Source organism: Abramis brama, assembly GCF_963993115.1.
Source record: "Abramis brama genome assembly, chromosome: 2".
Taxonomy (NCBI): domain Eukaryota; kingdom Metazoa; phylum Chordata; class Actinopteri; order Cypriniformes; family Leuciscidae; genus Abramis; species Abramis brama.
Genome location: NC_139964.1, coordinates 51,825,799 through 51,838,317, shown reverse-complemented (window position 1 = coordinate 51,838,317; position 12,519 = coordinate 51,825,799). Strand labels below are relative to the sequence as shown.

Here is a 12,519-nt window from a genome sequence, read left to right as displayed (position 1 = left end):
GAATTATAACAGATCAATCAAAACAAGTAGGGATCCACCGACATAAAAACTATGCTGATAGTTGCTTTTGCCAATGAAACAATACGATTATACACATCTATGCTATTTTGTGTTTTTTTGTAATTTAACACAAATGTTAATGCCAAGTATGGTGTTATAAATGTACATTCAATTTAAAACGGAACATTTTAAATATAAAAAAACTGTGCAAGATTTACAATGTTAATAGTCAGTGAAAAGGGTCCATATAGTACATACTCATAAAAATGTTCATGCACACAACTATAGACATTTAGCTACGACTGATGATTTCAGCATGCATAGAGATGAAGAGGTGGAACAAACTCTACCTGCTCATCACGGGGTTGTTTATGCCATATATAGGCTCGCTATGATAACCACTGACAACAACATCCACACTACTGTAAAACAGTGAATGTAAAAGTAAACATCAACTGGTTGTACAATTAACATGTGATGTATGAATGAAAGTGAACAGTTCACAGAGTGAAAAAAATATATATAAAGATAGTATTGAAGGTTTCAAAGGTGCAATGATAAGATGAAAAGTGAAAAAAAATTTAAAGATGAGAAAATGGAAAGAAGAAGTGGTTGGTTATCAGAATGTGAACAAAAGGAGAATATGGAAATGAAGAGTGGAAGTTGAGTAAGAGACATGAGATGACTCCTAAAGAAGGAAACAAGGTTGTTTCAAACACCTGTGGAGTGAAAGTCATTCTTGAATCTTGGTAAAAGATTTTCAGTTTAGTTGCAGTTTCTTTTAGAAAAAGCTTGATCAGTTTCATAAGGCCATATTTCACTTCACTTATGACAGGTAGATGGACCTAAATTCAGCAATTATAAACTCACTCATCATAGACGTCCTCAGTGTCCATCCTGCGGTAGAATTTGGCAAGTTTTACCGACATGATAATGCTGGGAATGAGTAACATACAGCATCCTCCCAGACCAAACCAGAATGTGTTCTAAAACACACAAATGCACAAGAGAACACATTAGCATAAATGTCCATAAACAGCTCATATAAATGCTTGTTTAAACACATATAAAAAGTGTCCTAATAGGTTTTAATTTAAAATATGAAAAAGGAATATGTGACTTTTTTTCAGATTTTTTTAAAGAAATATTGATCAGAAGTGACAGTAGAGACATTACAAAAGATTTCTATTTTAAATTGATGCTGTTCTTTTGAACTTTCTATTCATTAAATAATGACGAAAAATCACAGTGTCACAGTTTCGACAAAGATATCGAGCACCAAATAAGCATATTAGGATGAGAATTCAGCTTTGTCATCACACAAATAAGTTACATTTTACAGTTTTTCTCGATTGCTTAAACACATTTCTTGAAACTATGCCTCGTATTCTCAAAACTATAAACACAAATCCATAACGTCTCACCCAATTCCCCAAACATCCTATTTTCAGGTCAAAATGAAGCTCTACACTCAAAACCATTCACTCTTGCTGAAAAACCAAACTTTGCCCTCAGACAGGACACACAAGCCCTCAAAATCACACACACTACAACATAGTCTAAGACACTGGTGCAATAAATTCAAAACAACATTTCCAAAACTGTTAAGTTATGTTAGTTGTGGTTCCCCCCCATCACAAACCTTTTCACATGATGAACACAAAAGACACAACCAGTGGATACATTGGCACATTTTTATTCATACACAGAAAACACACACACACACAATTTTTTTTTTCCTGTTTTACTCTTCTTCTTTTTTTACTCTCTCCTCTAATTTTTTTTATTATATTTACTTACAGTAAGATGTGTGTGACCAACATATGACAGTAAAAGAGCACACACAAACCATATTCTAATATGGAATTCGAATTGTATTGGAATGGTAAAGAGTGTTGGGACGTGACAGGAGGGTCTCCACTCAAGGATACAATATGATGGATAAGTCTAAGAATGTTCCACATATGGTTGAAATACCATCATTTGCATAGAAAGATAACATTCTGGGAGTCAAGACTATAAAGGAGAAAGGATGCCCTCCCTTCACCGTCACACTCTGCAGCCGCTCTGTGTGACTGTACGACTGCTGGCCTTTTCTTGCAAGAAAATAAACCTCATCAAAGACTATTGGAAATGTTTGTCTCTTATTCAGTGATAGAATTTTGTTTGCCACCACACCTCCATGAAGGTTCTCGAGGCGACGGTAAAGCGACTCAAATTTGGCCTTACTCGTAGCCCAGCCTCCCTCATAGTCAAACCACTGATAAAGACATGGGCAACTAGAGTGGCTTGAATTTCATCTGAGACTGCTTGTCTTCTTGTCCTTGCCCTTCGTCCTCCTCCTCCTCATTCTTATCCCTCTTCCTTCGTGTCTTTCTGGATCCATTGTTCCAAAACGCAATAAACTGATTTGGGCCCTTTTATATATCTATTGAAGGTTCTGATTGATGGGTGTTACATTTTGACTCTTAGTGTTTCCACTTGGGTAATTGTGTGCTAACTGAGCTGAAGCTGTGCTGACTTGAGTGAACAATTTTGAATGCTAGTGCTTTCTAAATGACAACATGGTCTAAGCAATGAGAAATGAAGGGATTTATGTGTAGAGTTTTGCAGTGACAGTTCAACAAATCTGACTCATGTGTCAAAACAGGGAATAGTGTTTATAGTTTAGTGAAATGGGTGTGCTTTTTGATAAATGGCGTTATGGTTTTGAAATTTTAGTTCAAAAGCCTGGTTATAGTGTTTAAGCAATCGAGAAAAACTGTAAAATGTATTAAAATAGAAAACAGTAATTTTAAATTGTAATAATATTTCACAATATTACTGTTTTTACTGTATGCTTAATCAAATAAAGCAGCCTTGGTGAGAATAAGGAACGTCTTTCAAAACTATTAAAATGACTGTTTACATAATCAGTGCTTTTTCTATCCTCATCTAACGCTCATCTTGTTGTCGAGGTGTGATAAATCTCTCTGTTAAATGGATTGACCCAGTCTGCAGGGATATTCTGTGTATAGTAGTAAACAACAACAACATTGTACAACATAAATGCCAACACCTTACCATAAGATTTTACAGATACACCTTTTGATTGTAATAATCCATTAGTAAATTTTGAAATTAACATTAACTAAGATTAATAAGTGCTTTACAAGTATTTTTAGTTCATGTAACTAATGTAGTTAACCAATGCTAACAAATGGAACCTTATTGTAAAGTGTTACCGCATAAATGTCAATACTGTACATAATAGGCCAATTCACACCGCACAGGCAAATGGCAACAAACACCAACAAACAAGTTGTCCGTTGGATTTAGAATTTTACGAAAAATAACTGTCATGTTCATACTGCCCAACAGTCACCGACAAAAGCTGATTGAACATGTTCAGTCGGGTGAAAACAAACCCCGACCAAAGGCAACAGACGGCGACGGGGTAACACTAATCTGACAAAACACAACAAACCTGTTTGTTGGCGTTTGTCTGTGTGGTGAGAACTGGCCTTTAGAATTCTGATATCGCAGACAGTGTCTGTCAAGTTCCAAACGTGACATAAAGCACCATTGAAGCAGTCCATATGACTAATGTGATATATTCCAAGTATCAAAAAGAGAATTGTGTTTTTGATTTTTTTTTTTTTTAAAGAAAAGAAAATGGGTTTGGAACTAATTGAGAGAGAGTAAATGACAATTCAAATTTTTAACAATCCCTTTCATTAAACAGCAGAAATCAGAGCCTGGGAAGTACTCAATTACATGGCTCTATTAATGTGAGTGTGTGTATTTGCCTTTGGATTGTATATTTCTGTAAGTTCATAGATTTGCTCACACACACACACCAGCACACACACTGCAATAACATCTCCCTTCCGCTGCACCTGGGGGCTCAGAGTGTGAACAGTGACAATCTTGTTCTGCTCTGTGTGTGTGTGTGTGTTGGGGGACATTGATGCATATGCTGCATATATTCAAGGGTATATTCAGTATGGATCTCTTGGGTTCTTGCATGTGCTATATGTTTTAAAGCGGTTTTGTATATCTTACCACTGAGTCAACAATGAAGCTGCAGGCTACGATCTCTAGCGAGTCCACAATGTTGCTGATGGGCTTGCACTGGGCAACCTCCATTTCCAGCTGCACATACACACATTAGTATATAACTGATTAGTTGCAGTGTACATGACAAAGTGCTGCTCTTAAAGGAAAATGCTGGACTTTGTCTTATCTTAGCATACTCACTGAGTGCTTGACCCACACCGTATATTGTGAAAAGTATCCCACAATGTTCTTAATGAATTTGTCAGTCTCCTGTGACATTTTTAACAATACAAAAAATTGTTTAAAAAAAACAAACATAACAGAGCATTTGAAAACTGAGCTATTACAAAATATATACTTTTTTCTTTATTAGTATTTCGTCCAGTAAAAAATCGAAACGCCTTTAAAACAAAATAAATGTACTTGTTTTCAGAGAATATATCTTCAATTAATATATATTTTTCCCCACATTACACCCTTTGTTTAAATTTTTTGTGTTTTAGGCTTAAATCTAATAAAATAATTAATGTGTTTTTTTCTTAAAATAAGAAAAATAACCAAATTCAAGATATGGTCTCTAAAAACAAGTCTCAATGTCTTATGCAATTGGCTTCTCAAGTAAAAGTATATTGTTTTAATGATGTTTAGATTTTTATTTATTTATTTTACTGGAAAACATGTAATAATTAAGATCTACTGTATGCGGTATGTATCTATGGATCAAGATTTACAATTAGTAAATTAATAAATGAAAAAAAAATGAAACACGTATTTGTACCTGTTTGACCACATGAGAGACATTGTTGGAGATGAGATACTCTGCTGCCTCGATGGCATTCAGGACATTTGTCACTTTAATCTAGAGGGGAAAAAAAGTGAGAAATATTACATAATTCTTCACATAATAATTATACAGAGTCTCTAAAATCTACTTGGACACATTATCCACTCCTAACCATGTATAAATGTAATTTCATTATCTATATTAAAATCAAGAGGCATTTATTTTATAGAAAGATGTACATAAAATTGTGTGTTTTTACTGGACTTACAGGTAGTTCTCTGGATGTTTTCTGAAGCAGTTTGATGCTTTGACTTAGAGTGCCCTACAAGAAAAAAACACATACATTCTACTTAAGTAAATATATAAATAAATACTATTTGAATCTCTTACAATCTGGTCAACCCCTCCATGAGTTACTGGTTTCTCCTATGATTCTTATTCTATTAAATCTTTTTAGTAAGTCATGCTCCAGCGTGTTCTTTTGAATTAAATTCTTTAGTCATTGCAATACAATTTCACAGCAAACATTGCTGACAAATCACACAGTACAAACACAATGATTAAAAAAGAAGACACTTAAACAGACTTGCAAACACAAACATTTACAAAACACTTCTGAACTACTAAAGTTGCTCACATTACTGAAACACATTTTTGTTTAGTCACGTCACATGATACCAGCTGTTGGCTTACCCTTGCTTTCACATATTTCTTTGGTTCCATTTGAAAAAATAGAATAAAGAATAAAACTTAGAATAAAACTTTCTGTGTCCTCATAAACCAAATGGCTTCAAACATTTTTTATTCTAATTCAAAAAAATGACAAAAGTTTAAACAGAATAAGTCTAAGTAAATGGTTTGTGGTGTGGTGTGTGTGTGTGTGGTTCAGGTATTCCCTACATCATGGGGACAAACTGTTCTTATTCGTACTTACAATACCAGAAAACAGCTTATAAATCATATAAAATTATGCTTTTTGAAAATTTAGTTTGTGTGTGTGTGTGTGTGTGTGTTTTACCATAGCCTGCTCCATTGGCACCACTTGATCTTTGTGGATCTGTCTGATACTGCTGGCATGACCCTTGAGCGCATTCTCAAGAGCCCCACGTCGCTAAGAAAGAAAGTGGGAAAGAGATACATTGAAAATGCATAGAATTGTCCCACCCCAAAACACTTTAAAAAACACCAACAACAAAAAACACTTTCACTAGTTTATACTAAACAAACATTTTCACCACATCTTTAACATCATAATAAGTACAAATAATTTTCATTCAATAAATATGGTCTATGCTTATTTCACTCTTTGTTTAGATCATAGATTTAAAAATTTTATATTTTATTTTAAGATTTAGAGACTTTGACTTATTTGTTAACTATAAACAATGTCTACTAACGAATAAGCTCACTTCTCAGACTAACATTTTATGCCCAAGTGCTGTAAAAGGCCCTCAGTCATATTCCCATAAGCACACGCACACACTGCAGCTCCACACATCCTGTAGCTGTGTGTTTTCACCTCATGAATGCAGTGCCTGTGTCCCTCTACACTGGAGGGGAGATCGCCATATAAAGTTTCAAAATGTTCCAGAGACTGACCACTCAGTGTTAACTGACATGACTCACTTTGATACATAGAGTAAATAATATCTGACCAACTGAACTGCTAATATCTGAACATGTTATAAAATAAGACACTAACTGGCTGGCATTTCTACCAGTTGAAACTGATTCATTTCTATTTGACTCACCAGTTGGTCTGCTTGAGCTTCAAGTTCATTTGCGTATGACAAAAGATCCACAACCGTCACTCCTTTGTTCACCTGTCAATGAAATCATCCTTTTAGTGTGTTCAACCGTTGCGCCTGTAAGTGTCTATGAGAGTGTGAGGGTTACCTCAGTTAGATAAGCCTGATAGTCGATTTCTCCAATGCCTGTGTTGGCGAAGTCGATGAGGTTATCTTTGCCCTCCTGTTCCAGAAGAAGCATACCCTGGAGATCCACATTCACACTATTAAATAGCTTGGCCATTTCCAGGTTATACTGTTAAGGAATCACAAACACGTGGTTAGAGAACTGATGTCATGCTCAGTATTTAGATATACACAAAAACATGTGAAATGCTTTTTGTCTTTTCACGCACCACTGTGGCATTGAGAAACCTGTTGAAGTTGAACTTGGTCTCCAGTTGTAGTGCTGAATATAAACCATGATTCTCATAACAATCTCTATGAGCAAGATAAAAAGTAAAAAAGAGAAGTAAATCAACACAGTAAATCAATTTTCTCAAAGAGCAAACAGCCTCTAGTGTCAAATAAATAATTTATTACAGAGATAGTTCACCCAAAAACTCGTTCCAAAGTCATCTTCGAAACACAAATGAAGATATTGTTTTAATAAAACCTGAGCGATTTTGATCCCTCATCATATAAAGTGATTTTATCTCTTTAAAAGACTTAAACTGCTCGATTCTTTACTTTTACAATGTTTTATGAAGACTTTCACTAGAGATACAGAAATCTCTCAGGTTTCATTAAAAATATCTTTGAAAATATATATAATATATTCCAAAGATGAACGAAAGTCTTATGGGTTTGGAACGACACGAGGTTAATTATGACAGCATCTTCAGTTTTGGGTGAGCTAAAGATTTAAAACAACTACTTCTCACTGATCTTTAGCATTGATCTTTGCTCACTTACCTGTACATACTGCCGAAAGTAAGGTCGATGTTTGGATCTTGAAACAGCATGCCAGGAAGGACATTCTTTTTGGTAGGATGGACCATGTATGGTGTGTCAATAATCTGCACAGCAATAAAAAATCCAAATTAAATTCAAGAGTCAATTTTCCATATGCTAATCAGTACATTTAAGATGATAATTATATCTTCAGTTTCATTTTAGCTTTGTGTTGTTGCAAACTTGTATGACTTTCCTTATTCTGTAGACCACCAAAGAAAAACTTTTCATTTAATATTAAAGGCGTACAAACTGTATATTTTGGCACCACTTTACCGTGTTGGTAACACTTTATTATTTATATCTTATATGTACTTACTTACTATAGTAATAACAGTAAAGTATGCACTACTATAAGCAACTAACCCTAAACCAAACCCTAACCCTAGTAAGTACATGTTGTTAATTAATATTACTCAGTACTTATTTGTATAATTACACTGTAACACGTGTAATAAAGTGTAACCACAGTTTCCTTGGTAAACCTGTTACATGTACTTACTATAGTAAAATGATTAAATTATGTACATGCAACTAAACCTAACCCTATAGTAAGTACATGTTGTCAATTAACATTACACAGTACTTCAATGTATAATTACACTGTAATAAAAAGTGAATCTTTTTTTTTTTTGTAAAGATTTATTTTTGCCTTTTCTTAAATAGTATATAGTGAAGAGTGGACAGGAGGAGAAGTGAGAGAGAGAGGGGGGGGGACAGGATCGGAAAGAACCACAAGCTGAGATCTGAACTGGTGCAACTGTGTTGCGTGTTGGAGACATTTGCCACAGGTAGGTTTTTCTACATCTACATTATAAGCTATTATCTATTATTAAACTGGAAATCAAATTGGCTCACACTTTTTAATTGGTGTCTTTTTACTACTATGTACTTACATTAAAAAAACGTTAGGTACAATGTACTTATGTTTTTATGTATATGTATATATATGTATATGCCAATTGTGAGGTGAGATATGGGTAAGGTAAGGGACAATGTAAAAATGTATGTACATAATAAACCATCAATTTAAATGTTATTACATAGTAGTTAAAGACACATTTAATATAAAAATGTTGTTAACCATAGAGTATTGTGCCAGTACCTTAAAAATCTGTCTGTTAGCCAGCGGCTCACACACAAGCTTCTCTATGTTTCCTCCAACAACAAATGTGGTGACTACAACTCCCATGAGCACCCAAGAGAAGATGAAGCTGAAGCCTACAGAACTGCTCAACAACAGAACCAAAAAAAATTAAAAGAGAAGTTAGTATCTAACTTTTAACTATAATCAAATATAATTAGATATGCACTTTGTGGGAAGGTGTTGTGTAGATAAATTATTATGGTATATGTTGTTTTGGTGTTTCCATGGTAACTCACGCCATCAGCAGGTTTCCTCCAGTGTTGGACAGACATCCACGTGTGGTGGGTGTGGCATTTTTATCATAACCACATGATCCACACAGCAAACCCAGGAAATTAAAGGCCAGAACCAGCACGACCATACAGCAGATTACTACACACCCTATCCATCTAGAGACACAAAGACAGAGATAAAGAGATATTGAGTGAAAGTGAGAATACACTGTGACTGCAAGATTTGTATTAATTTAAAAAAAAAAAATCAGGCCTAATACATAATACATTCAGCAAGAATGCAATTGCTATGACACATTTCTCAATACTTAGGTCACCTTTTCAAAACTCTTCACACAGTTCTCCTAATCAAATTTCATCTTGGCACAGCAGTTTATTTCACATTCAAAATGCACTAAAACTACCAAAACACTTCATTCATGTCTCAAATAATGTCATTCTCAGTTACGTATTTCTTTTGCAAATACACAGAAAATAAAGATCTTGATCTAATTGCTGGCAGTAGTAGATTTAATAACTATAAGCACAAAACAAAATACTCAAGAAACTTTGACAAGAAAAACATGAACAGAACAACTGTTAGATGCAATGAGATTTTTTTTTTTCTTTTTTTTTTTTACAAATACTAGGAAACATTTCTCAATACTTGGTCACTTTTTTAAAACTCTTCACACAGTGATCATAAAAGCAGTCTATGTGGGCTAAATTGTGGATCATTTATCATTGTTTTGGCACAAAATGCATTCAATGACTACATCTTTTAAATTACATGAATACATTTCTCACTTAGACACAACACCGCCAAAACTCTTACACAGGCCAATTTGTACATGCTTACATACTCTTTTCAAACTGTTAAACTTAAGTTCAAAACCTAACATAATACAAAACTGAATAAGACAGCAATTTGCTACATTTCTATAGTAATTTTGAAATATATATATATATATATATATATATATAAAGAAATACTATCAAAACAATTAGATGTAGCTGAACACCTACACAGGTGTTACTGTAATCTTTCAATTTCATTACCATCTATACAAAAGGGGAATAATTTTATACTGTTATGTAAACATGGACTATTGAACATATACTGCAATGAATTATAAGCAGTAGAGAGTGTCAATATTGTTTTGTAAAGAAACTATACAAAGTAAATCATAGTATAATGCTGACTGTTGTTCGTGTTTTTTATGTCATTGTGTCAAAGTGTGTTTGTTGGGTGAAAAACTAACTAACTTTGTTAGTGTTATGGAAGAATGACTTGATTTGAGACAAGAATGAAGTGTTTTGGTAGTTTTAGTGCATTTTGAATGTGAAATAAACTGCTGTGCCAAGCTGAAAGTTGGTTAAGAGAACTGTGAAGAGTTTTGAAAAAGTGACCTTAGTATTGAGAAATGTGTAATAGCGACTGTAAAAAAACAAACTGTAAATACACAAGTGGACTCACAGGTGATCCAACTAAGGCAATCAAGTGAATAACTACAGTATGGCAACTGACTCAACCATGTGAAAAACCCATCCAAAAACAGACACAGATAACCCGTTACAGTTACATAGTCCATGTTTACATTAGTGTACAAAGTTATTCCAATGCTGTCCCCTTTAGATAGTAATGAAATTGAAAGAATCAGAGTGTGAAGAGTTCTGAAAAAGTAGCGATTGTAAAAAAATAAAATAATAATAATTATCAAAACTGACATTTATATTATATTTATATTTATAAATTGCAATAATATTCCACACTATGTTTTTTATTTTTACTTTTTTTACTGTTTCTGGTGAAATAAATGCAGCCTGGGTGAGCATAAGAGATTTCTTTCAAAAACTCAACTGAGTGGTAGTGCATAAATTAAATATTTTTTAAATATGTCATTAATAACTAGTTCAGTTTGGTTCAGCACACACTATTTGCATTTAATGTAAATGCAGTTGTCTCTACTTGAATTTTCTATGACTGAATTCGGTTGCATCATGTGGTTGTCACTCCCTAAATAACATCTCAGAAAAGGAGTGACAACTTAATATATCTGTAATGTACGGTGACCGGGAGGGGACATGTTCGGTTCACTTATTTTTGTCGTGGCCACAACATATAAACTCGTGGGAACGTGATATTAACTCGTGGGAACGTCATAATATCTTGTGGGAACGTCATATTAAGTCGTGGCCACGAGATCATTTTGTTGAGGTAACGACATCATTATGTCGTGGCCACGGGATGCAAAGTCGTAGCCTCGAGATCATATGTTGAGGGAACGATATATTTTTCTTGTGGCCACGACTTCATATTTTGAGAGAACGACATCTATTTGTCGTGGCCACGAGTTGAGGGAGCCACAGCGGCCAATACTGTAACCGTACCATAGCATAGACTGGGCTACAGCAGAGATGGAGATGACAGAAGAAATAACATTTTACTTTAAATTAGGAATGTCATATAAAGATATAGTGCGGTCTTTGGCATTCTTAAATTGGATGGGCTTTTTGTCGCACTTTTGCACTGGCATGAAGTTGGTTTGACGTTGGACGTTCGATATTCGCATATTTAGGGACCGTCTCAAAATTACATGCGAAGTTGGCATAAACGTTTCTAACTTCAATAGCATTTGAAGACAATGATTTACAGTCATAAAACCAACTGTACATTGTTCACCCAGGTCTCATGTATGATGCACACCTTTTAGATTTTTTATATTTATGACAATAAACTGCTAAATCATATGCAAATATTGCTAAGTATTTCACTCCTGTCACATACCTGACACCTAGATGAACAATGTACAGTTGGTTTTATCACTCTAAGTCACTGTCTTCAAATGCTATTGAGCTTTAAATATTGTCATATTTTGTATATGATCCCACACAGCAGTGAAATACATAGCATTATTTGCATATGATTTAGCAGTTTACTGTCATAAATATCAAAAATATTAAAGGTGTGTGCATCATACATGAGACCTATATGAACAATGTACAGTTGGTTTTATGACTGTAAGTCATTGTCTTCAAATGCTATTGAGCTTTAAAGGAGTAGTTCACTTTAAAATGAAAATTCTGTCATCATATACTCACCCTCATGTTGTTTCAAACCTGTATGAATTTCTTTCTTCTGCTGAACACAAAGGAAGATATTTAGAAGAATGTCAGTAACCAGACAGTTTTTGGGTCCCATTGACTTCCATAGTATATTTTTTTCCTACTATGGAAGTCAATGGGACCCAAAAACTGCCTGGTTACTGATATTCTTCTAAATATCTTCCTTTGTGTTCAGCAGAAGAAAGAAATTCATACAGGTTTGAAACAACATGAGGGTGAGTATATGATGACAGAATTTTCATTTTAAAGTGAACTACTCCTTTAAATATTGTCATATTCTGTATATGATCCCATACAGTAGTGAAATACATAGCAATATTTGAATATGATTTGCATATCAAAAATATTAAAGGTGTGCATCATACATGAGACCTATATGAACAATATACAGTTGGTTTTATGACTGTAAGTCATTGGCTTCAAATGATATTGAGCTTTAAATATTGTCATATTTTGTGTATGATCCCATAC

At 34.1% G+C, this 12,519-nt stretch overlaps 1 protein-coding gene across 8 annotated transcripts in view; it reads right to left on the bottom strand.

Annotated features, from left to right (window-relative positions):
• Positions 1-12,519, bottom strand: part of prom1b (prominin 1 b) — a 40,516-nt gene that overhangs the window by 3,158 nt on the left and 24,839 nt on the right. For 3 of the 8 annotated variants that reach the window (XR_014603908.1, XR_014603909.1, XR_014603910.1), the window contains 12 exons: positions 8,947-9,099; positions 8,669-8,792; positions 7,525-7,628; positions 6,966-7,050; positions 6,719-6,865; positions 6,574-6,645; positions 5,841-5,933; positions 5,091-5,168; positions 4,817-4,897; positions 4,240-4,308; positions 4,045-4,134; positions 871-986 (listed from right to left, as the gene is read on the bottom strand). Coding sequence is in view for 3 of the 8 variants with exons in the window: in XM_084096140.1 (XP_083952266.1) it covers positions 871-986; positions 4,045-4,134; positions 4,240-4,308; positions 4,817-4,897; positions 5,091-5,144; positions 5,516-5,533; positions 5,841-5,933; positions 6,574-6,645; positions 6,719-6,865; positions 6,966-7,050; positions 7,525-7,628; positions 8,669-8,792; positions 8,947-9,099 (1,206 nt within the window). In the remaining 5 variants the exon portion in view is untranslated. Of the gene's footprint in view, positions 1-350; positions 423-870; positions 987-4,044; positions 4,135-4,239; positions 4,309-4,816; positions 4,898-5,090; positions 5,169-5,515; positions 5,534-5,840; positions 5,934-6,573; positions 6,646-6,718; positions 6,866-6,965; positions 7,051-7,524; positions 7,629-8,668; positions 8,793-8,946; positions 9,100-12,519 lie in introns of all 8 variants that reach the window. The other 5 variants (XM_084096142.1, XM_084096141.1, XR_014603907.1 and 2 more) reach the window with 4 other exon arrangements.